Source organism: Lineus longissimus, chromosome 2, assembly GCF_910592395.1.
Source record: "Lineus longissimus chromosome 2, tnLinLong1.2, whole genome shotgun sequence".
Taxonomy (NCBI): Eukaryota; Metazoa; Nemertea; class Pilidiophora; order Heteronemertea; family Lineidae; genus Lineus; species Lineus longissimus.
Genome location: NC_088309.1, coordinates 18,002,214 through 18,025,056, shown reverse-complemented (window position 1 = coordinate 18,025,056; position 22,843 = coordinate 18,002,214). Strand labels below are relative to the sequence as shown.

At 40.4% G+C, this 22,843-nt stretch overlaps 2 protein-coding genes across 8 annotated transcripts; one reads left to right on the top strand and one right to left on the bottom strand.

Annotated features, from left to right (window-relative positions):
• Positions 1–11,011, bottom strand: LOC135482703 (protein FAM227B-like). 4 transcript variants are annotated; one of them, XM_064762992.1, is made up of 13 exons: positions 10,993–11,011; positions 7,320–7,514; positions 6,946–7,054; positions 6,260–6,406; positions 5,429–5,634; positions 4,925–5,023; positions 4,468–4,572; positions 3,491–3,746; positions 2,772–2,989; positions 2,124–2,278; positions 1,604–1,681; positions 1,015–1,165; positions 1–402 (listed from the first exon to the last, which is right to left on the bottom strand). In XM_064762992.1, the coding sequence occupies exons 2-13, from the start codon at positions 7,494–7,496 to the stop codon at positions 322–324; spliced, it is 1,782 nt and encodes a 593-aa protein (XP_064619062.1). In that variant the 5' UTR covers positions 7,497–7,514; positions 10,993–11,011; the 3' UTR covers positions 1–321. The 4 variants fall into 4 exon arrangements, with proteins under 4 accessions (XP_064619062.1, XP_064619063.1, XP_064619064.1 ...); XM_064762993.1 differs by lacking the exon at positions 10,993–11,011 and adding an exon at positions 8,602–8,887; XM_064762994.1 differs by lacking the exon at positions 10,993–11,011 and adding an exon at positions 8,284–8,300.
• Positions 11,012–11,193: 182 nt separating this feature from the next.
• On the top strand, positions 11,194–22,722 carry LOC135483714 (DNA repair protein RAD51 homolog 3-like). 4 transcript variants are annotated; one of them, XM_064764714.1, is made up of 9 exons: positions 11,431–11,508; positions 17,151–18,070; positions 18,536–18,659; positions 19,110–19,341; positions 19,753–19,919; positions 20,205–20,338; positions 20,574–20,705; positions 21,000–21,197; positions 21,911–22,722. In XM_064764714.1, exons 3-9 carry the CDS (start codon positions 18,539–18,541, stop codon positions 22,022–22,024), a joined length of 1,098 nt encoding a protein of 365 aa, XP_064620784.1. In that variant the 5' UTR covers positions 11,431–11,508; positions 17,151–18,070; positions 18,536–18,538; the 3' UTR covers positions 22,025–22,722. The 4 variants fall into 4 exon arrangements, with proteins under 4 accessions (XP_064620780.1, XP_064620784.1, XP_064620781.1 ...); XM_064764711.1 differs by having other exon boundaries at positions 17,151–18,357; XM_064764710.1 differs by lacking the exon at positions 17,151–18,070 and having other exon boundaries at positions 11,194–11,508.
• The last annotated feature ends 121 nt before the right edge of the window (positions 22,723–22,843 follow it).

Genomic DNA, 22,843 nt, shown 5'->3' with positions numbered 1-22,843 from the left:
TATAGAACTTTTTACAATTATATACACATTGAGTACAATTCATTTAACAATCTCATTTTTAAGTTGAGCTTAAATTTCTCAAAAGGAGAAACTAATCAAATGAAAGGTTAGCAATCAGAAAACTAATTAGTTTTTCATAAAATAATTAGTTTTTCACAAAACAAGGTAGTGTCTGATCTCCCTCAGATTTTTCTTTGATGAGATATCACCCCTCAAATGGAGAAACTAGCCATATGAAAGATTAGCAATCACAAAACTAATTAGCTCTTGACTATCGATTTCTCACTGATGAGCTATTATCCCAATTCCACTACTCTGGCCTCAGTCACTGTCTTCGGAAGAGTCGTCACACTGTATCCTTAAATCTCCTACGTTTATGCCTGCTGTAGGGGTGTTTCTTTCCTGAAACCCAAAAATAAGACAATTTATCATATTTCAATGTGTTGCATCAAACAATCTAAATCAGACCATCAACCACCATCATGGCTGGCATGAAACACTCCATGGTATTTGTTACATAACATTTCAATCTGATTCATCGCGCTGTTTTAGGTTCCGTTTTCTGCATTGCAGCAGCACCTCTTAAATACTACGTCTTATAAACTTTTATTGTTATGATTCAAAACTTGACTTTAAACCTGGTGGATGCTGTTAAGAATGACCTGTGAAAGGGGTGCATTACACCCTTTTTGCATCTTCAATTTGTTTACTCTTCTTCTTCTTCTTCTTCTTAAGCATTCACTCTGCACTTTGAGGTGATTTTCTCCAGGGAGGATTTGTTCTCCTATGTGGGATAAGCGTTTTATGGTTTAGGCGCCAATGGGGTTTCTTGGCGAAGTGACTCCGTCGACTTCTCATTTGAAGGACAGTGAAGAGCCAGGAATTTAAGTTCCTTGAAAGGCACAACGGTTCATCCAGAAATACCTGGGTTCTCAACGAGATCGAACCCGGGCCCTAATGCGTGGCAGCCAGCAATGTTAACCGCTAGGTTATGAGGCTCCCTGGCCAACTTACTCTCATTTCCAAGATTTTTTCACTCATTATCTTCAGGTCAACAGGATTTCTATTGAATAGAATCTCCTTTTGAAGGGCGTCAATTTCTCGGTTGGTGTCGATCTTCTTCCTCTCAATTCTCAGTATCTCTTGGTTTGTCTGGTCGCAGATTCTGCAAAGATAATGGGACGATACAGTTCCTAGGTTTGTAAAATTTGTGCATAAAATAAAAATGAACTTTTAACCACACCCCTTTCTAATGTTTGCTAATCAAAAGGTTTGAATATCAGTGCTAGTTGGAACTTTCTCAAGACAAATTTCAAATCATTTAACAGTGGAACCTCCCTAAGCCAAACCTCTGTTAACAGAACACAATCTTTATTCAGAACTCTGATCACCCTCCGGTGTTAAGTTTTTGATTCAATTATACCTTTGTAATCATGGCGTTTGTCTATCCCAGGGAAATCCTTCATAGAAAGGTTCTATTTTAGTTCCATTCGGGACTTAATGTTGCCTGCACTTGGTATGGGAGGTGGCTGGGGCCAGATAGAGCTTAAGCCAATGCCAATGTTTCTTTCGCACTGAACTTGAAGACGACTACCCCACATACCTCTGATATTCCTTTGACAGTGTTTGTGACATTGCCATCCTATTGTTTATAAGGTCACGGTATGTTGGTGCATCCTGCGTGCTAAACAGTTAAGGAAAATTACTCATAACTATTACTACTCATTTAACTTTATGTCCCTCCCTGAGGTAACCTTTGAACCCTTGTAATATTGGACAAAAAATCTCTTTTCTTATGATACAGATGTCGTGCAATGTCCAGAAACTGTGCAATAGTGCCTCCTTATTTCGTTTATGACCACTAATATTTCTTTTTTTTTATGACTTGTTATTGGTGCCTGTGAATGGATGGTAGTGTACACTTTTAAGGATGACCCACGCTAAAGACCCCCATGAATGAGACACAAAGAGCCTGCCATGGACTCCTTTTCCCTGGTTAAACACACAGTCCCTATCGGCCAACAATAGCTTGGTGCCCAATGGTGACGACATGAGGATATAACTAACAATCACATGGACAAAGCAAAAACAAGAATTCTTCTAAAGAATCACTGAAAGGATATTGAACTGAAACCACTTCAGTTCTTTTGACTTTTAGCTCTGGTCTTTTGATGTCTTGAAGCTGTCTTCTGTGCAAGTAGTGAGCAATCAGGGGACTTCTACCCAACGTATCGAAGAGCACACGTTCGAACTTGGGCCCTGGACCAGCTTGATGAGACTGAAATTGAAAAAGTTGATGAAATGCATGAGTGAGCAAATCTATTTATGAATTTTAACTCTTTGATAGGTCAAAATGGAAATTGCTGAATGTCAATTAAGGGCCTTATCGACGAGGGTCTCATCACCGGGCTCGAATTTAACCACTAGGCCATCTGCTGCCATGGCATTCTGTGCCCTTGGAAATGGCAATTGTGCCCTCTCAAATCTTTTTTTCCATATTTTCCTGAATCCAAGGGCCAAATGAAATGGGTCCCCTCTAATTATTTTTTTAATTCGTGGCCTGAATCACTGTTTGAATAGAACTTCCATGAGCTTACATCTTTCATTCATTCTTTTGAATAACTGTCAAAATAAAGGAACAAATAAAAAGATTCTGTTTGAGGTAGAGAAGAAATTCATAACCCTTTCCTGCCCTATAGCAACACATTTACATGTAGGTGAATAGACCCATACAATGGCAAATGCAAATAATGTGTTCAGAGAAATCCTACCTCTTTCCCTACTTTTCTAGGGGAACCACACTGTGCCTGTCTTGAAACATTCAACGGCTGTATGGACTGTGATGGCAATGCTGCAGGCCCTGACACAGTCACAGGCCTAGTGGAACCTAGGTCAGCGGTATTTTGGCGAGAGTTTGTAACACCTGGACCAGTGTCGCCTAGTTTGTTGACCATTTTTTCAAAGGAGTCAATGTCAAGGTCTATTTTGACTGGAAATGAAACAAAATAGTTTTCGAAAATAAACACAAGACTAAGAAGTGCAGCTTCGGAATTATAAACCAAATTTTAAGTTTTTCTCAGAAAAAACAACAACGGATGAATTTTCTCCTATTTTCTAAGCGTTTGCTACGCATTTGGAGACGTTCTCCAGGGAGTATTCCTCCTCCAAAGCAGGATGAGCATTTTAGGGTGCCACTATGGTTAGGTACCAATTGGGTTTACTGGCCTAGTGTGACGAGAGGGAGAGAGCATCACAAGCTCTACTCATGTTTTTCACTGGGTTTTTTTTTTTTACTGCTCTGGCAAAGACACTGGGTAAAAGGAACATCTACTTATGTCTCGTTTGAAAAACAAAGCAATTTAGGGTCGAGTGAATTGCTCAAGGACACAAAGATTAAACAGCGGTGATCATTCAAATCATAATCGCAGGTACGTTGCAACAATTTAAATCCGTGTGGCGCTTTGATCTTGTCTACGTGATAGAATCTCACCTCCATCTTGACTAAGAGCAGACACCATCTTAGACATGTTATTCTTTGTATCATCTCCCGGCTTTAGTGATTTTCTCGTCAATCGTTTGATGTTCCAGGATTTGTAAACGCGGGGTGCAGGCCTTACACCAGATATCCATTGGCTCGTTGTATTGATTAGTTTGGCCTTGAAGTCGTCGTCAAACTGCTTTTGAGACTCTGAGAAAGCTTCATAGTATGCCGCAAAGATAGCTTGTGCCAGACAGTTGTCATAAACCTACAAATAATTCGAGTGAATTCTTTATTAGAATTATGCTTATCTCTAGATGGAGGGATTATCTGCTTGAAAGTACTGAGTCAGCATTTAAAGTTCCAATAATTCAACCACAAGCATGTTGCACAGCCCAACATCTACCATGAATATGACATAAGTTATGACATCTACCAGTATTGTGACGTCTACTAGTAGTTTATGTCACATACTAGTGAGTACTCTGACATCTACTAGTGTATAGTAATTGCGACATCCACTGATAGCTTATGATATCTAAGTTTGTGACAAAGACATGACTACCAAAGTTCGTTAAGACTACCACTAGTACCAGTGTGCGACATCAACCAGCAGTTTGTGACATCTACCACTAGTACCAGTGTGTGACATCAACCAGCAGTTTGTGACATCTACCACTAGTACCAGTGTGTGACATCAACCAGCAGTTTGTGACATCTACCACTAGTACCAGTGTGTGACATCAACCAGCAGTTTGTGACAGCTACCACTAGTACCAGTGTGTGACATCAACCAGCAGTTTGTGACATCTACCACTAGTACCAGTGTGTGACATCAACCAGCAGTTTGTGACAGCTACCACTAGTACCAGTGTGTGACATCAACCAGCAGTTTGTGACATCTACCAGTAGTTTAGTGACATCTACCAGCAGTAGTTTGTGAAATCTACCAGTCGTTTGTGACATATACTCTGGCCTGTATTTCTTACCTGGAAGAATTTGTCTTTGATTTCTGGATTGATACTGTTGAAGAGGGCACAAAAACTGTCTGCAATGCGGTCGAATAGCAGTGTCTGTTCATCCTTCCTGTTTGTCTGAAGGTGAAAGCATCAACATATCACAAAACAATGAAAATGAAACACATGGCAAGATGAAACATCTTTAAGTGATCACCTTCCAATCCAATAGCAGAATCATTTCGATTACTCTTTGTGTTAATAATAAAATAATGCATTGATTTAGCATCATCCATGGTTAAACCCACACTCAGGGTGTTGCGTCTCCTGAAAATTGTCTAATACAACATGCCGAAGAGAAGAATCTTCAGATGAGATGCCTTGTGAATTTATCCTAATCTTTCATAATTTTGTGTTGTGGGAAGAGACTTACGTCTCACAAACATTATCATCTATGGCCTGCTTTGGGAAAGATTCAGTGCCTGCTTACCTCGTAATTGTCCAGGAAAAACCACCAGAAGAAATCTTGCATTATGGCAACCGATGCTTCGGACAGGAAGATCTTCTGCCAAAACTTCTTGAAACCAGGCTAAAAGAAAAACAAAACAATCCCAAATTGTAAATATGAATGGAGAACCTGGTCTCTAAAACAATGTACAGTACAACTCGGAGAATCAGTTCCCCAACTGACTGAGAAAGGGAATTCAAGGAAGGCCTTCCAACTTACCGAGCCACCTGCCCTAAAAGGTGCCTGGGGAAATGTTCTGCATCACAAGATAAATGTCGCCTAAAATTTGAGCCCATTGGTAAATTTTACTGAAATAACTGTGTCCATCAGGTATAACTTGGACAATGATGACATCACATGCACTAAATTTCGAGGTATATTATTAACGATAGTGCAAGCACAAAATCAGTTTATGCGTAGGCCTACTTTGGATATCACCATTTCAGCGCCACTAATAAAATAAACAACAAAAATCATATAACTAACATTGAAATCTTGTGTTTTGGTGACCCGATGCAGAATCTGTGGGCTCTCCAACTGACTTGGCAATTCGGTCAGCTCTCCTTTTCTGAATCCAGGAAATGAGCAGAAATCTAGGCTCCTTTTCCGCATCTCTGCAACTGACTCTGAGAAGGTGTTCTTCCTGACCGCTTTACCTCCGTGAGACTTGGCCCCCTCAGATTCATCGACAGCTGCAATGGAGAAGTAAAACAACCTCATGCAGAGATCAGAGACATATCCAAGCAAAAGGTATGAGAAAACCCCCACAACCTTACATCAGAAAATACGATCTGGTGGTATCATTTTGAAGGCTGATATCTGAGGTGCAACCTGGGTTAGCGCTGGCAACAGGACATCACAAACGAGGAGGTTACCAGAAGGACCACAGTCTGCAACATTGTCACTGAAGTGAAACCAAAAAGACGGATTTGGTCGGATCATATCTTGAGGATGGAGAAATCCAGACTTCCCCTTTGATATGTGCATTGGATACTGCAAGGAAAAGGAACCAGGAGAAGGTAGACCAAAGGGAACCAGGAGAAGGGCTGTGGGCCTGGAAAGCTAGGCATAAAACAAGACTAGGTGTGAGTTGAGACTGGGTACATAGGACAGGGCTTGCTGGTGCAGACTCTAGGATGCCTATATGATCTCTATTGGGAGTTGGATAATGATTGATGATTTGTTATACTTGTACTTGAAGTAGAGGTCTGATTTCAATTTGCTAAATATTTACGCCAAGTGACAACCGCCAACGCTAACTGGTCAACACCTTGTCCTCCAACAAAATCAAAAACAAAATCAAATGAAACAGCTTACACTTCCTTGGTGAATGCAACCATTTCTGTAATTCACTCGGCGATTCTCGGTGCTCATCCGTCACAAGTTTATCAGCATACGACTTCAAAATCCGCTCCAAAGTGGTAAGCTTATTCTCTAGGCTATCAAGAGCTTCCAAGTCCAATGCTAATCAAAGTTAAGGATGAAAACTATCCTGATTACCTTAAACTAAATGAACATTCAACCACCTTGGACCAACATGTAAAGTTACATATAAAACCAAGAGCAAAATGACAAATATTTGTTATGCTACTCTTGGTAAACTAATCATGATATATTGAGCAGTTGACCATCATTAAGATCAAATATTTTGGTCCTTTTCAATACCAATTTGGGTTTAAAGAATGCTTTTTTTCTCGAAAGGGGTAGGCCGTTTGTATTTAATCGTGGGTCAGGAAAATAGAAATGCAGTTTTACACAATGCTATTGCTATAGTGCAGTATCATGCAGTTAGCAATGGTGTGTGATACAATTGATGTCACATGCACCAATCAATGCATCCCTTATAAAGCAATTATCTCAGTATTTATATATTTTACAATGAGTGACACTTGAGCATGGCCAATCAGACCTCTCTCTACAAAATACTGCGCAATTTGTGGCAGAGCAAGAAACAAATACACATTTAATTTTCAGCACTGCCTGGAGTGTAGGGAAAAGGATACGTGCTGCTTCCTTGATGATATTGACAATATCGTCTTTCGTTCCGAACCCCATTGCATTTTCGTCAATTCCCAAAGGCCCTTCTGATGTCAATCTATAAGGCCATTCGTCCTGTAAAAGAATATTCTAATATAATTTTCAATCAGCTCAAGGCTAAGTGACTTGTCTTGAGTGGTAGCAAAGGGGTATTCTCATCAAATCCAAGTGATACATTCTGGGATGTTGATAAAACTAAAACATTCAAGATACTGAATGATGGAGGACACATACCCCTCAGGTATTTAGAATACTGGTACACAAATAATAGTTTCCCACATTATTTTTTTTTTGTAAAGCAGTAAAGTTATTAATTTTTTTGTTTGACATGAAGAATTACCAATTTTTCCACCCTGCAGTAATCCTCATAGGTTGTGATGGAAGCATCTTTATCAGTTTTATCATCTTTATCTATTTTTTCTGGGTTTTTTTCATTGTTTTTCTTCTTCTCGTTTTTCTCCATGAGTGCCGCAATCTTTGCCTCCAACCCTGGATTATCATTCTTCATGGCCATCATTCCAAACTCTGTCTATGTCTAAGGGATAAAGTTAAAGAAGAAAAGAAACAAGAATAAGGACAAGGAACTAACATCTTTGTTACTGTAAGTGACATCGAAACAAAGTATTGAGAGTTGCAGCATAGTGTTGAGCAAACTTCATAACGTCTTAAGGCTTGGTCATAAACTTTGTAACGGTAACGCACGTGATTGTGGGTCGAAGATCATGAGAATGTTCCCCAGTTTCATTGTTGGCCCAATTTTGAGTTGGAAGTTCATGCATGCACGCATGATCGATGATCGACTGCTGATCATGCATGTGTGAGACAATTGGCCATGGATGGTCATGCCTCATGGATCAAGTGATGGACGCCCAGACGGTGAACATGGTGAATACAGAAGAAGCCAGGGCAAGGGGGCCCGCGGGCACAGCACCGGGCAGGCATGCATGCAGGGGATCATCATCACCGACTGCATCATCATTACATCAATCATCAGATTCCCCCAGGTCATTTGACAATAAATGAATAATGACATGAATAATGAATGAGTGACTAAAATGAGTGAATGATGATGACAATGACATTCACATTGTGACATTGTGGTCATTCACCATTGCTATTCATTCATTGCAGGATTGTAATGTAAACACACTTAAGTGGCACTTTTCAGTGCTTAACATGATCACAGAAGTTTTTACAGTAAAGCTGCAATCAAACTGTAACATATACAAATACTATAGCTACCCTGTGGTCTTATTTTATGTTGTAAAACGAAAGTTTCTGAAAAATATAGCGTTCTTGGTTACCATTTGTCTTATTATTGAAGGATGTAACCAGCACATGCAACCTCGACTTCATTAGCAGTCACAGTCAACAGGCAATTTATGATTTAATTGGAATAAAGAGCACAATTAAATTATTTAAAATGATAGAATGTGGTTTATCCTAATCAAAAAAAGCAACAACATGAATCGCACTGGAAGATTCAGTAAATTTAACGAATTGGCTGTGCCGTAGTCGTAGATGTAACATAAAAAATGGGGGCAAATTTGAAACATTCAGAGAAAATTCTTTGACAAAAAGAGGTAATAGGGTCGTTTTGATTGTTTACAATTGATACTTACACAACCTAGATATACATTCTTATGATTCTAAAAGATCTGACTGATTTCTTTGTTGATGCAGCATGAATAAGAGCGGCAACCATGCAATGTATATGCTTTAGGTTCGCCGATAAGCCCCAATAGGCAATACACTGTCACTGCTGCAGATAAGCGCTCTCGCGGCCAAGCCGCCGATAGAATCTGTCTGCGGCGTCCGTTTTTAGGTCTCGTCAGGGAGTTTTTCCGAAATGTACGCGATGATGACGTGCCCCATTAACAGGACGTAACATCTATTTTAAAATGCGTTTCCAAAGTGAATGCATGAGGACAACCCATTTGTGTCGTATATTCTAAAAGGCCTTAGTCACAGTATATCATTGTTTCTAATACAAAATACATTACGCCTCGTTTTGATCGGAGCGGTCTTGGTATCGTAACCAATGACCGCCTGGGTAGGTATAAAATTCTGAATTTTAGCAGACGAATTATTTTCACCAAGAAGCAACGACTCAGCCCCACAAAACAATGTCAAGAACACGAGATTTTGAAGTATTCCCCGATATTGGGATTTGTGAAGTAGGGAGGATACCCGAGGACTCTTTCGAGGTCGTCAGTCAGGATTCAGAAATCGAGCTAGCAGACTTGGAATTCCCTTGCTGCGTGACGTCATCTTCACAAGCAACAATATGGCGGAGTTCCGGACACCAGGCTGGATCATTCTTTGACAAAAACGGAACATATATACCTTTCAAATCGTATTTAATTTGTTTAATTTTGAAACCTTTTAGAATAGAAATTAATACCTCGCTGTCGGTCATTGGTTGTATAATCAAGACCGCTCGGGTAGACCTCAAATTACGTCCAAAACCCTCGGCGAAGCGCCTCGGGTTTTGGACTGCATTTTCGGTCTACCCGAGCGGTCTTGATTATACAACCAATGACCGCCAGCTCGGTATTAATTCCTTAAATATGAGGAAGGCTCAGGCCTTGATAGGGAGCTCTTCGTTAATAGGGCTGGTGAGCGAGAAGACTCGGGTGGTGGTGGTGGGGGTGGTGGTGGTGGTGGTGGTGGGGGGGGGGGGGTATATAGTTAGGATGATGCCATCATGACAGTTGACCGAAGAAGCAGTTGGCTAGCACACAATGTCAATGATTGATGGTGAGTAGTTGGTGGGTGGGAGAGGGGGGATATAGTAAAATGCGTTTCCAAAGTGAATGCATGAGGACAACCCATTTGTGTCGTATATCACTGGAAACGCCCGACTCCCTGATTCTGCAGGATGTTAAATCGGGCATTTTATTTCTTTAAATAAATCATAAGCGTCGCATTTGCTCCTAGCTCTGTTCACCATCCCAAATGGCAATATTGCCAATTGGGCCGGACAATCACGAAAAAACCCAAATATTATACATTTCTTCCTGAATAATTCTTACAGAGACCATTCTCCCATGAAAGACAGTTGTTTACGCTACACAAAAATCAAAAATCAAAAGAAATCGAGGGTCAACAATTGAACTTTTGAGATATGTTGAATTTTGCACAAATCAGCGAAAAACGCACCAACTGTCACAAGGAGGATACCGCGGTGACGTCACATCACGTGATCCCGACCCATATTAGTGATCGCTATGGCCAATCAGATTCAGTCTACTGACAGCAGCAGCACTGAACACATCTCCACGTCTCACTGTCTGGTGCGCTCCTGTACACAAAAACACCAATAGACATGAAATATTGCAATACCTAGTATGGATTCTTCCTGTGTAAAATAATATTTACAGAGCAGATTAACTTCCACGAATAAAAAAGACGTTTGGCGTGGCCAAAGTGCGGAAATAATGTCTCCGCTAAAATACACTACGAAATACACTAGGCAATGCACTACGCAATATACAGTAGAGATGCAGTTGAGTTTGTTATTGTTTTGACTTAGAAGCCCGCCCATATCATAATATATTCATGTATTCATGAAGTATGAACTCATTTCTGTCCCATACAACTCTAAGAACAGTCAATTTCTCCTTAAATCATCACCGAAACCGCGATATCCGCAGGAAGATTTCGTTCTAGTGTCCGAAAATGCATGATCTTACAGGGGCGCTAACTCGACAAATAGAGGGGATCTATGGGGATCTATGCGAGTTTTAGGTCCAACAGGTCTCAAACTTGTAAAATCTGTAAACATGCCTCCAAATCCCATTATGATAATGAAGAGATTGCCCCATATCTGGGAGACTGTTTTAAACCATCGCTAATTTTGGAAGATCGGTGCCCGGCTATTTGGTTTTAAAAACCCTATTTTTCCCCATCAAAACAGCACTTTTCATTATTCAAATGATAGCTTATTGTCTGAAGACTTATTTCATAGCAGAAAAGTACTAATAACTCTGATTTGATGCGAAAAATCTAACTTTTTTGATGACTTGATTTTCCCTTGGCCGTGGATCGAGTTTGTTTACATTATGCAGCGCCATCTTGGAAAAGCCGTGACGTCACCGCGGTATGTCACTGGACGGCAATTCAACACGGGGCCGACGCACATCCCAAGTTCAGTGTACACATACGTCGGCAACAACAGTATAAATGCGTAGTTTCTTGTTGTTAGTCGCCTATTGAGTAGCGCTCTAGGTTTCAGAAACTCCAAAAAAACATGTCTTTGCCAAAACAACTGCTGAATCAACGCTGACATACTGTAAGGACCGAGAAATCAATGATTTAGGAACTACGGTTAGGGCTTGGCCGCGCAAAAATAAAAAAACACACTCCCTAATGAGAATGTGAATCTACGGCTCGATTGTGAGCCTCTCTTTCGCACTGTGTCTAGCTCTTTGCCCTCGTTTTGGAATTTTCTGTATACGAATTGCCGTTTTGAAATGAGATCGATTTTCCGAATTTGCTCGTTAAAAGTGACCAAAATCGACCTAAAGGTAAGTTCCAAAATATTTTTCATTGATATCAAAATGTTATATACATATCAGTACAAATCATATCCAAAAATGAACAAAATCTAGCGGCGACAAACTAGTTTAGAAGTGGGAACAAAATTGTTTTTCACCCGCTAATCGGTGGCCATTTTGAAAAGTTGACGACGATCAGCCGTGATTTTACCTCATTCCGACCACTAAATATCTTGCCATCTAATGTATGTTCTGCCAAGTTATGATGATTAATGATGAGAAAAGACATAATATGAGGAAGGCTCAGGCCTTGATAGGGAGCTCTTCATTAATAGGGCTGGTGAGCGAGAAGACTCGGTGGGGGGGGGGGGGTTATATAGTTAGGATGATGCCATCATGGCAGTTTACCGAAGAAGCAGTTGGCTAGCACACAATGTCAATGATTGATGGCGAGTAGTTGGTGGGTGGGAGAGGGGGGATATAGTTAGGATGATGCCATCATGGCAGTTGACCCAATAGATGCTGTCGCAGTATAGAAATAAGTGGGGAGAATGTGGGAAACTAAACACAACAGGAGAAGGATAGGTATTTTTGCCCGGAGATAAGCATAATGATCCCAAGACCCAAGTGTAATTAAGATTTATATTCTAATTCAAAAAGACCAACGTCGCCTAGACATACATTCATGCATAGACTGATGTAGCACAATGCATGAGACACCCTGTATAACGCAAATTTGAAAAAATTTCACCTCTATGCCTTATAACTTCAAGATTAACACCTGATCACTTGGTCAAACTTGGTCAGATGTATTCTACAAAACAAGAGACATGCTATTCAGAAATGTATTGGTTTGTGTGAGAGTAACGTACTGCCAAGTCTACAGCCGCTGGAACAGGGGTATGCATGAAATGACGTCGCGTCATTTTTGGAGGCAGGTAGGCCTGGCCTCCGCACCGGCTTGTGAGACCTGAGGGTAGCGCGTGCGTTTGAGTTAAGTGCGCATGCGCTTTCTACGGAAAATTAAAATGGCCAGTGTTGTGGACGAGTGGTTTCAGGTTTCACGGTAGGATTTTGACATGGAAACGGGGAAATAGACATTGAGACCAATGTACTTTCAAGATTATTGCATTATTAATGGAACCAGACCGTTGACATATTGTCACACCCCATGATATTGACGAAATCGTCGTCGGAAACGGGCAGCCCCGGACCGATCATGTTGGTGCGCTTGAAACTACGGAAAAGTTAGCAGACGGAAAATCTTTTGCGGAATTTTGCCAGTTCAAAGCACGATTTCGTCGCTGAAAGAGAAAAATAATCTCTGGCAGCGATGCAGCCTGTTGTTTAATGCATTTCGATTCGCCCCAGGGTATCGTTACACTTTGATTCGGCCCTGTTTTGACGAAATCTTCAACCGAACAGCGGCTTCTCTGCGTAAACATCGTAGCGTCCCGCTGAATTGTTTGGAAAAAGAAAATCTCTCCCCAGGTAAATTGCTGTGCATTAGCGTATACGATTCGCGTGCAAAAATGTCACCTGGGTGCAGAGGTTTTCTGGTTCCGGTCAACCGGGTCAAGTTTTTTTCGTTGACGGTATACACACACACATTCGACCCTTAACCATAAAGCTCGCTCAAGAGCTCCCTAATATGAGGAAGGCTCAGGCCTTGATAGGGAGCTCTTCGTTAATAGGGCTGGTGAGCGAGAAGACTCGGTGGGGGGGGGGGGGTTATATAGTTAGGATGATGCCATCATGGCAGTTTACCGAAGAAGCAGTTGGCTAGCACACAATGTCAATGATTGATGGCGAGTAGTTGGTGGGTGGGAGAGGGGGGATATAGTTAGGATGATGCCATCATGGCAGTTGACCCAATAGACGCTGTCGCAGTATAGAAAATAAGTGGGGAGAATGTGGGAAACTAAACACAACAGGAGAAGGATAGGTATTTTTGCCCGGAGATAAGCATAATGATCCCAAGACCCAAGTGTAATTAAGATTTATAGTCTAATTCAAAAAGACCAACGTCGCCTAGACATACAGTCATGCATAGACTGATGTAGCACAATGCATGAGACACCCTGTATAACGCAAATTTGAAAAAAATTCACCTCTATGCCTTATAACTTCAAGATTAACGCCTGATCACTTGGTCAAACTTGGTCAGATGTATTCTACAATACAAGAGACATGCTATTCAGAAATGTATTGGTTTGTGTGAGAGTAACGTACTGCCAAGTCTACAGCCGCTGGAACAGGGGTATGCATGAAATGACGTCGCGTCATTTTTGGAGGCAGGTAGGCCTGGCCTCCGCACCGGCTTGTGAGACCTGAGGGTAGCGCGTGCGTTTGAGTTAAGTGCGCATGCGCTTTCTACGGAAAATTAAAATGGCCAGTGTTGTGGACGAGTGGTTTCAGGTTTCACGGTAGGATTTTGACATGGAAACGGGGAAATAGACATTGAGACCAATGTACTTTCAAGATTATTGCATTATTAATGGAACCAGACCGTTGACATATTGTCACACCCCATGATATTGACGAAATCGTCGTCGAAACGGGCAGCCCCGGACCGATCATGTTGGTGCGCTTGAAACTACGGAAAAGTTAGCAGACGGAAAATCTTTTGCGGAATTTTGCCAGTTCAAAGCACGATTTCGTCGCGGAAAGAGAAAACTAATCTCTGGCAGCGATGCAGCTTGTTGTTTAATGCATTTCGATTCGCCCCAGGGTATCGTTACACTTTGATTCGGCCCTGTTTTGACGAAATCTTCAACCGAACAGCGGCTTCTCTGCGTAAACATCGTAGCGTCCCGCTGAATTGTTTGGAAAAAGAAAATCTCTCCCCAGGTAAATTGCTGTGCATTAGCGTATACGATTCGCGTGCAAAAATGTCACCTGGGTGTAGAGGTTTTCTGGTTCCGGTCAACCGGGTCAAGTTTTTTTTGTTGACGGTATACACACACACATTCGACCCTTAACCATAAAGCTCGCTTAAGAGCTCCCTATTAAGTTTATATTTCATGAGGTTTATGTCGTTGGAGTCATTTAAATTGCCGATGCTCTCCGATATATTTGGTATGAATTTCTAGGCTGCAAGCGCGAAGTGCCAAATTGGGTCACGTGACCACAATAGACCTTTCTGATTGGATAGCGTCATCAATATTTGTAAACAAGCAAGCACGTGCTTTTGTTTATGGTTGATATTTTACCTATTTAAAGACCGACCTTTTCCAGATACCAAACACCGGGTGGAGAGCAATTTACCTATGGCCTGCCCACATTTGCGAGATGCAGGCTGCCTGAGCTCTGGCCCCATGCTGGCAAGATAAGGCTAATGTGGCTTGACAACTGAAGTGTGATGAGTGTAAACAATCTCAAAAGGTTGCTTCAGTTCCATATCTTGGTGCTTTACCAAAATTAGATTTCGGGTTTATGTACTCCAATTTGGGATGTTTGAGAAAAAAGAATTAAAAGAGACATTTTTTAAAATCATTTCAAGTTTTCTTTTGCCACCTAATATTCAAAGTGATCATGCAGGTACTCATTAGCAAACAAAGAAATATTTATGAAATGAAAAGCTAAGAACATGTGAGCAAACCTAAATTTCTGCATGACTCACAATCCAAATTAGTCAATGAAGGCCTATAGACCTGCCGGATTTTAGGAATACTAGTATAAATCAATGTGTTATTTTACTTTGTGGATTAACCTTGTCTAGAAGAAACCAAGGGAAACTATAAATTGTGCTTTGATTGATAAAGTCGAATGAAACACAACAAACAATTCAATGTCTGAGGTATCCTTCATTTTCTGATATTTAGAAAATGCTTTTTCTCCTGCATTGTTGAAATAAAATGTACGATATACTATTTTGGTGTGCAGTAATATTTGAAAATAAATCTACATGTAAACCTAATCCTGCAATATTTCAATATTTTATTCAGAGAATAAAATAAAATAAATATCTTGCCATCTAATGTATGTTCTGCCAAGTTATGATGATTAATGATGAGAAAAGACATATTAAGTTTATATTTCATGAGGTTTATGTCGTTGGAGTCATTTAAATTGCCGATGCTCTCCGATATATTTGGTATGAATTTCTAGGCTGCAAGCGCGAAGTGCCAAATTGGGTCACGTGACCACAATAGACCTTTCTGATTGGATAGCGTCATCAATATTTGTAAACAAGCAAGCACGTGCTTTTGTTTATGGTTGATATTTTACCTATTTAAAGACCGACCTTTTCCAGATACCAAACACCGGGTGGAGAGCAATTTACCTATGGCCTGCCCACATTTGCGAGATGCAGGCTGCCTGAGCTCTGGCCCCATGCTGGCAAGATAAGGCTAATGTGGCTTGACAACTGAAGTGTGATGAGTGTAAACAATCTCAAAAGGTTGCTTCAGTTCCATATCTTGGTGCTTTACCAAAATTAGATTTCGGGTTTATGTACTCCAATTTGGGATGTTTGAGAAAAAAGAATTAAAAGAGACATTTTTTAAAATCATTTCAAGTTTTCTTTTGCCACCTAATATTCAAAGTGATCATGCAGGTACTCATTAGCAAACAAAGAAATATTTATGAAATGAAAAGCTAAGAACATGTGAGCAAACCTAAATTTCTGCATGACTCACAATCCAAATTAGTCAATGAAGGCCTATAGACCTGCCGGATTTTAGGAATACTAGTATAAATCAATGTGTTATTTTACTTTGTGGATTAACCTTGTCTAGAAGAAACCAAGGGAAACTATAAATTGTGCTTTGATTGATAAAGTCGAATGAAACACAACAAACAATTCAATGTCTGAGGTATCCTTCATTTTCTGATATTTAGAAAATGCTTTTTCTCCTGCATTGTTGAAATAAAATGTACGATATACTATTTTGGTGTGCAGTAATATTTGAAAATAAATCTACATGTAAACCTAATCCTGCAATATTTCAATATTTTATTCAGAGAATTCTAATTCTACCAGACTACAATACCCGGCCAAACCTATGCTTCAATAAACTAATTGCACTTGACATATGCAGTGATAAACTTGAGTGCTCACAGCATGTGGCCTATATAGCTTTCCCTCTGATGTTACCTAGCCAGGCTGCATCATACTGACATTGCCCCTGATTCGTTCTGGCCATCTACTTGCCCCGCCTCCATAGTGCCAATCATATTCAAAAAATAGAGGGGCAGGCCCTGAAATCTTCTAATTTCTCTTTATTGGCTGGGAGATAGGACTTGAACTTTAAGAATGTTGTTGCTGAGGCATTCATAGATTTGACTGACAGTTTCCAGGAAATTCTGAGGCCTGATAACAAAGTTATGTGGGATATTTTAATCTTGACCGTTGGAGGTCCTGGGAGCAATGATATCAGTTGAGCACTGGATCAGTGACAGGTGAAGAGCCTTTTATACCCGGGGTCGGTCTTTAAAATGTTTTTTTATGGCCATTTCCCCCAGATGCCGTTATGAAATTGACACACAGTTATAAAAAAATAATTGTTAATTGTTTTATTGCTTTTTATTGTTACTTTTAGGGATAATGTCTATCAAATTATCAATTTACTAATTCTTTTTTAATAATTAATTCACTTTCTTTCTTCAATCTTCATTCAGTCTACAAAGCTTCTTATTATTGGCAAATTTTCATTTCTGTCAATTCTCAGGTAAGCCTACCAACTACTAGAAGAAATGCCGTCTAAAAGTGGGAGGAAACGTCGTCGTCTGGAGTTTGGCAGTCCCCCCATACCACCATCCAAGCCAGGAATTGCTTCACAGCACTTAACAGATACTTATAATGTGGTTCCAGGCTTGTTAGCAGAACTGAAAAATGGACATATTCTCTATCTGTTTGTAACGAATGGCCGAAATGTTAAATCCGTCTTGGAGAAACTGACAACTTTGGATAGTTCTGAAGGACTTACAACCTATTCTATTCAGAAAGTTACAAAGACTTTGGATAAGTACAGAACACTGACAGATGATAAGCGATTGATCCAATTCACGAACTACTGTGCAGAATATTTTATCATTATCTCGGGAACACCAAAATCCAAACCAACAGCTACACCAAACCCTGTTCCAGACCCAGTAACTTTGTCACCTGTGAAAACGCGTAGAACTTGCAGAAATTGTAAACTCCTTCGGAAAACACTCCATAAGTGTCTTCAAAAGAAAAGTGCTCTCTCTAACCAAAGCAAGAAGAAGGGACGAAAAACTTACAAGCATCCAGAACATAAAAAACTGACAGAAACTTTGAAACGCCGGGATGCAGCTATTGAACGAAAAGATGCAACCATACAGGAGTTGAGGGGACAGAAAGAGGCTGAATTACAGGATGAAATTAACAAGCTGAACAAACTCAATAAGGCTCGTAAAAAGGAGATTGTGAAACTTAAGTTAAATCAAAAAATCGTTCAAAAGAACAATGCAGAAAAAATCAAAACCATGGAGACTGATTATCAAAATAAAATACTTCTGCTGGAAGAAGAAATCGAGACAATAAAAGTTCAGTCCAAGTTCAGTCCAAGAATTGTGCTTTAAAGAAGGAGGGGAAGACTTTCAATTTTAAGATGAGGATTATGGTGTACGATTGTTTAATGTCAAATGTGCCAACAGAAAATTACTAAAACTTATACATTCTTTTGCTCAGAGATTTGTCATCCCTATATGCTTGTCCGAAATTAGGACACTGTCACTTCATGGCCGATACACGAGCAGGCATGCGTTGTGTATGCATTTGATTACCAGATGCTTATATGGACAGTGAACACCTGGAAGTGAACTCGTCTGCCATGAATCAATGATTTTGTTGGAACCTTTGCCAAGTTAGCATAAGATATGTTGGCTTTCCATACAGCCACCGAAGCTCAGGTAATATCGAGGGCCGCAGGCCAGGAATTGAGAGTCACAGATTGGTCCTTCAGACCTCACTCGGGCCTGCAGCCCTCAGCTCAATGATACCTAGGCCCTATCTAGCCTAAGCTTAAGTGGCCTGTGGTATACTGTAGTGTAACCCTTCTTATGTCCCTTCATTCACAATGTATTCCAGGTTATGCAGCATCGAGAACTGAGCACCTTTCCCTTCCCGCCTGCTTTTCGTATGAAATTGACAAGTGCCGGATTCACAACAGTTGAGGATCTCAAAGATGTTAAACCAGTGGAGCTGAGCAAAGGTAAATAATTGGTCATCAATTCGTATATTTCCAATAGACCTTCTGATTGGGTCTTTTCTGATAAGCAATCCAGGTATGCAAAATTTAGCTCTTTTGATTGAACAATCTACTGGAACTAACCCACCTTTTGCTTTTGGAAATCACCATATTGCCACTCGCCAGTGATCGATTCTCAGTTAGTTGAGAAGTCAAAGATAATTGCATGAACTTTTCTTTTTTGAAATTCATGAACATATTCAATTCAAGTATTTTTAATAGACATACAATGATACATGTACTAGCTTGAACTGTACAAGGGGTTACAGTACTGTATTTGCTTTGTCTCTCAGTCTAATTATCAAAATTTGTCTTTATGTACCAGTATTTCAATCAATGTTGGTTACAAAAAGGGACATAAGATAAATTGTGACCATCTTTTATATATCAAGCCAATCTACTTTTAACTTTCAGAATTGAAGATTTCAAAAGATGAGGCATTAGAAATTATTCAGCTGGTTAGAGAGAAACCGAATGGAGATGTTCCCCAATCGATGACAGCATTTGAAATGCTTCAAGATGAGCAGTTTCAACAAAATATTGTGACATTCTCAGAGAAGCTCGATGAGCTCTTGGGTGGCGGTGTGCCTGTTACAAAGATTACTGAGCTGTGCGGTGCTCCCGGGGTTGGAAAGACACAAATTTGGTTAGCCTTTTCTTTCAGGTTTATGATATAGAGGCTGTCCTGTTATCACTTATTTGTCCTAATCTCTTAATGATTACTGCTGGTCCAAGAAAGTAGAAATGCAGTTATACACAATGCCTAGTGCAGTCATGCATTCGAATTTGCTGAAATTTATATTCATGACGCATTTGAGAAGTTTCGAGTTCAATGACAAATTTCAATAACGAACGGCGTAGACTTTTAAGCTGCATAGGCCTAGGGTTTGTCTATGTTAAAGTTATTTTGGGAAGTGAAAGCAGATAGGGCTGCTACAGATCATTAGTGCTGGGAATCCAATCTGAAACCTTCTGCCTGGGTTCTCCACAGGGTTTTCAGTATGACATCTCTCTGGATCTAAAGTCATTTCAAAGATCAACTTTTTTTGCATTGCAGTATGCAGTTGTCAGTGGATGTCCAGATACCAGAAGCATTTGGAGGCATTGGTGGCGAGGCAGTCTATATTGATACGGAGGGGAGTTTTATTGTTGAGAGACTGGCAGATATAGCCAAAGCTACAGTGAAGCATTGCCAGCATATTTCTACGCTTGAAAAAAACAAAGGTAGGCCTATTGCATCGTCATTGTTTTGTTTTGTACGAAGGTGGCATTTCATTCTCAAAAAAGACAACATGGTGTGTTGCTTCAGTCAAAAGGGATATAATAATTAAATAACTTTTGGAAAGGTCTTTGCACATAGTTTTATCGCAAAACTCAATATGTGCCTTATCCAACATGACTGAGCTGTCCTCCAAATTTCAGAGCATTCGGGCCAGCAGTAAAACATTTCAAATAAAAAATGCTCCAAAATTTCCTTCTTTTGATTTCGTCTCAACTAAACATTTTCAGAACAAGAAGATGCATTGGAAAAATTTACCATGGAAGATATTCTATCAAAAATATTTTATTTCCGTTGCCATGACTACGTAGAACTCCTCGCTGTTGTGCACACGTTGCCAGACTTCCTCTCCGAACATTCTCAGGTAAGCTGTTGGTGCTTATACTTATCACTGCAGTTTCTAGTTGAGCTGTTATGGAAGATGTTATGTCCAGATTATCCCAACAGTTGATTGTTTTAGATGAGAGTCGAACTGTTTGAAGGTGCTCTGTTGAGACATGTAAGAAATGCAGTGATCCACCGAGGATACCACTATTTTCGTCATAATGACAAGAATAATCGAAAATAAATAACGAAACTGCGTACTTGGATTTTTTCAGGTCAAGGTGATAATAGTTGACAGCATAGCTTTCCATTTCCGACACGATTTTGACGATTACTCGCTAAGGACAAGATTATTAAACGGCATGTCGCAAAGTTTTATCAAGATGGCTACACAGAATAAATTGGCAGTAAGTACACATAGCCAAGTATGCCTGTTACAAAAGTGTTCTTGCTGCTTGTTTAGAGGAAATACATGTAATCAAAGTAAGCAATGCACTATAGTGATCTGTGTCTTTGACAATGATGAACGGGCAAAATATACTACCATCTTCTGAGTAAAGGGGAGCCTTTGTCTTTGGTTTACTCTGATTTTGTTTTGTCTTGCTGTTGCTGGTGTGAAGGGTGCATACCGTGTAGTATATTTTGCCCTTGCTTTGCACGCACACTTGACAGTGACTCTCGTTTTGTCTTGTCAATTTCAGGTGGTGCTAACAAATCAAATGACGACAAAGATTCATTCTGACCAGCTGAACCAGTCTTATCTCATCCCAGCTCTTGGAGAAAGCTGGGGCCATGCCTGCACCATCCGCGTTATACTGCATTGGAAGAACAACCAGAGATTTGCAACACTCTACAAGTCACCATCAAGACAAGAAGCCACAGTTCCGTACCAAATTACGGTGAGACAATTTTCTTTTTTGATTGGAAAGTTATATGTACACTTTAGGCATGGCATACTGACCTTCCCTTCCAGCGGTATTGCCTCTGCGCGTTGTCTGGAAGCTGAGCATTGCCAATACGTTGAGGGTCAAAATGACTTTAGGGGAGGAAAGTACATTGTAACCTGTGTAAGTGTCCACCTCTGCGTAAAGGACACCAAATATTATCTAAATAACCTCTCTTTAACAGGCAGAATCTGTGAGTCCAGTGGCAATGCATGTCCTTAAAGGGACACTCGGGGTAGGAGCCTGGTAGGCCAGATTATATTATGTGAAGTCACTGATAGGGGTCTCTCTTGTCTCACAGTACATGGAAACTATTCATCCTTGTATGAGAAATGTAATCACTGCTGAATCAAACTCAACCAAGGCATGCCAGGCCCCTTACTGTGCATATTAGTCACCAGAAGACTACAAATTTGACACTCTGGCTCCTGCCTTTAGTTCCCCTTTACCTTACTACTTGCACCAGATAAGCGTGAAAGGGCCAAAAGAAGAGGTCATCTAATTGACCTGGATATTTCTGGAATGTCTCGAAGAAAAAATCCTATTTGAAAAACTTTCTTTCTGAAGGAAGACTTCTCGTTCACCTTCCAACAGCAGTCATTTATATAACCAGGCTAGTACTGTTACGTCCGTTCCATCTTTACAATAAGTCTCTAACTTTATTACAGACTGGAGGAGTCCGAGATGTGAGCGCCCAGACTGTCATCCAAGGGAACGATCAAATGGGTGAAAGTAGGACTGGTGAACCGTCGAGAAAAAGACTAAGAACTGAAGACTCTTGATCTGTTGAAGTGTGTAGCAATATAATTTTAATAGGTTTATTTGTCAGTTTGGGAGGTGCATTTGTCGATTAGATGAGACATCACGTTATCTGATGATCACATTATCATTCATGCCCTTGGACACAGCTGTGAGGGCCATGAATTCCTCCCCTTCAGAATGGACCCATTGAGACTCGTCATTTGCTGTCAGGAACTACAGTAGAACCTCTCTATTTAGGACACCATCGGGACTGACAAGTGCTGTCCTTGATAGAGAGGTGTCCTGATTAGAGAGGTCAAATTGAATGGAAACACCCAATTTGGGACCAAAACTAGTGTCCTTAACAGAAAGGGTGTCCTTAATAGAGAGGTGTCTGCTAAGGGAGGTTCTACTGTACTACTGTGTTTACATCTGTTCTGTCAAGCTCCCGACAACTCTACTTATCCCATGGACTGGGAACTGCTCGTAATCTATCACCAGAGAACCAAGGAGAAGATGGATAAAGTCTTTTTACTAAACTTTGCTATCCTGTTCAATTCAACTACCCGCTGCCAAATGTTTTGGGAATTTCTGAATCGATTCCACCATTGAGTCAGAATTCCAAGTATTCAGCCTCTCAAAGGGCATACACCCCCGACAGGGTTGATGTGGCCAGAGGAAAGGTCAAGTTTTCTGCGGATGTGAACTTTATTTTGTTAGTTTTGTTTTTATTAAAAACAATGTACGTGATACACAAGTAGTTTTTGTCTTGCATTCCGATCTTCCACATCAGGGCGGAAATGTGCCATCATCTTCCATCACACATTATATCTCCATTATCACTGGAACCTCCTCCTATT

Coding starts and splice junctions, on each gene's coding strand:
- LOC135483714 (XM_064764710.1), top strand. CDS start 11,455: ATGAGATCGATTTTCCGAATTTGCTCGTTAAAAGTGACCAAAATCGAC. Junction 11,509..18,535: donor TGACCAAAATCGACCTAAAG/GTAAGTTCCAAA, acceptor AATGTATTCCAG/GTTATGCAGCATCGAGAACT. Junction 19,342..19,752: donor GTTGGAAAGACACAAATTTG/GTTAGCCTTTTC, acceptor TTTGCATTGCAG/TATGCAGTTGTCAGTGGATG.
- LOC135482703 (XM_064762992.1), bottom strand. CDS start 7,496: ATGATGGCCATGAAGAATGATAATCCAGGGTTGGAGGCAAAGATTGCG. Junction 2,990..3,490: donor TGCTCTTAGTCAAGATGGAG/GTGAGATTCTAT, acceptor TTTCATTTCCAG/TCAAAATAGACCTTGACATT. Junction 1,166..1,603: donor CTGTCAAAGGAATATCAGAG/GTATGTGGGGTA, acceptor TTATCTTTGCAG/AATCTGCGACCAGACAAACC.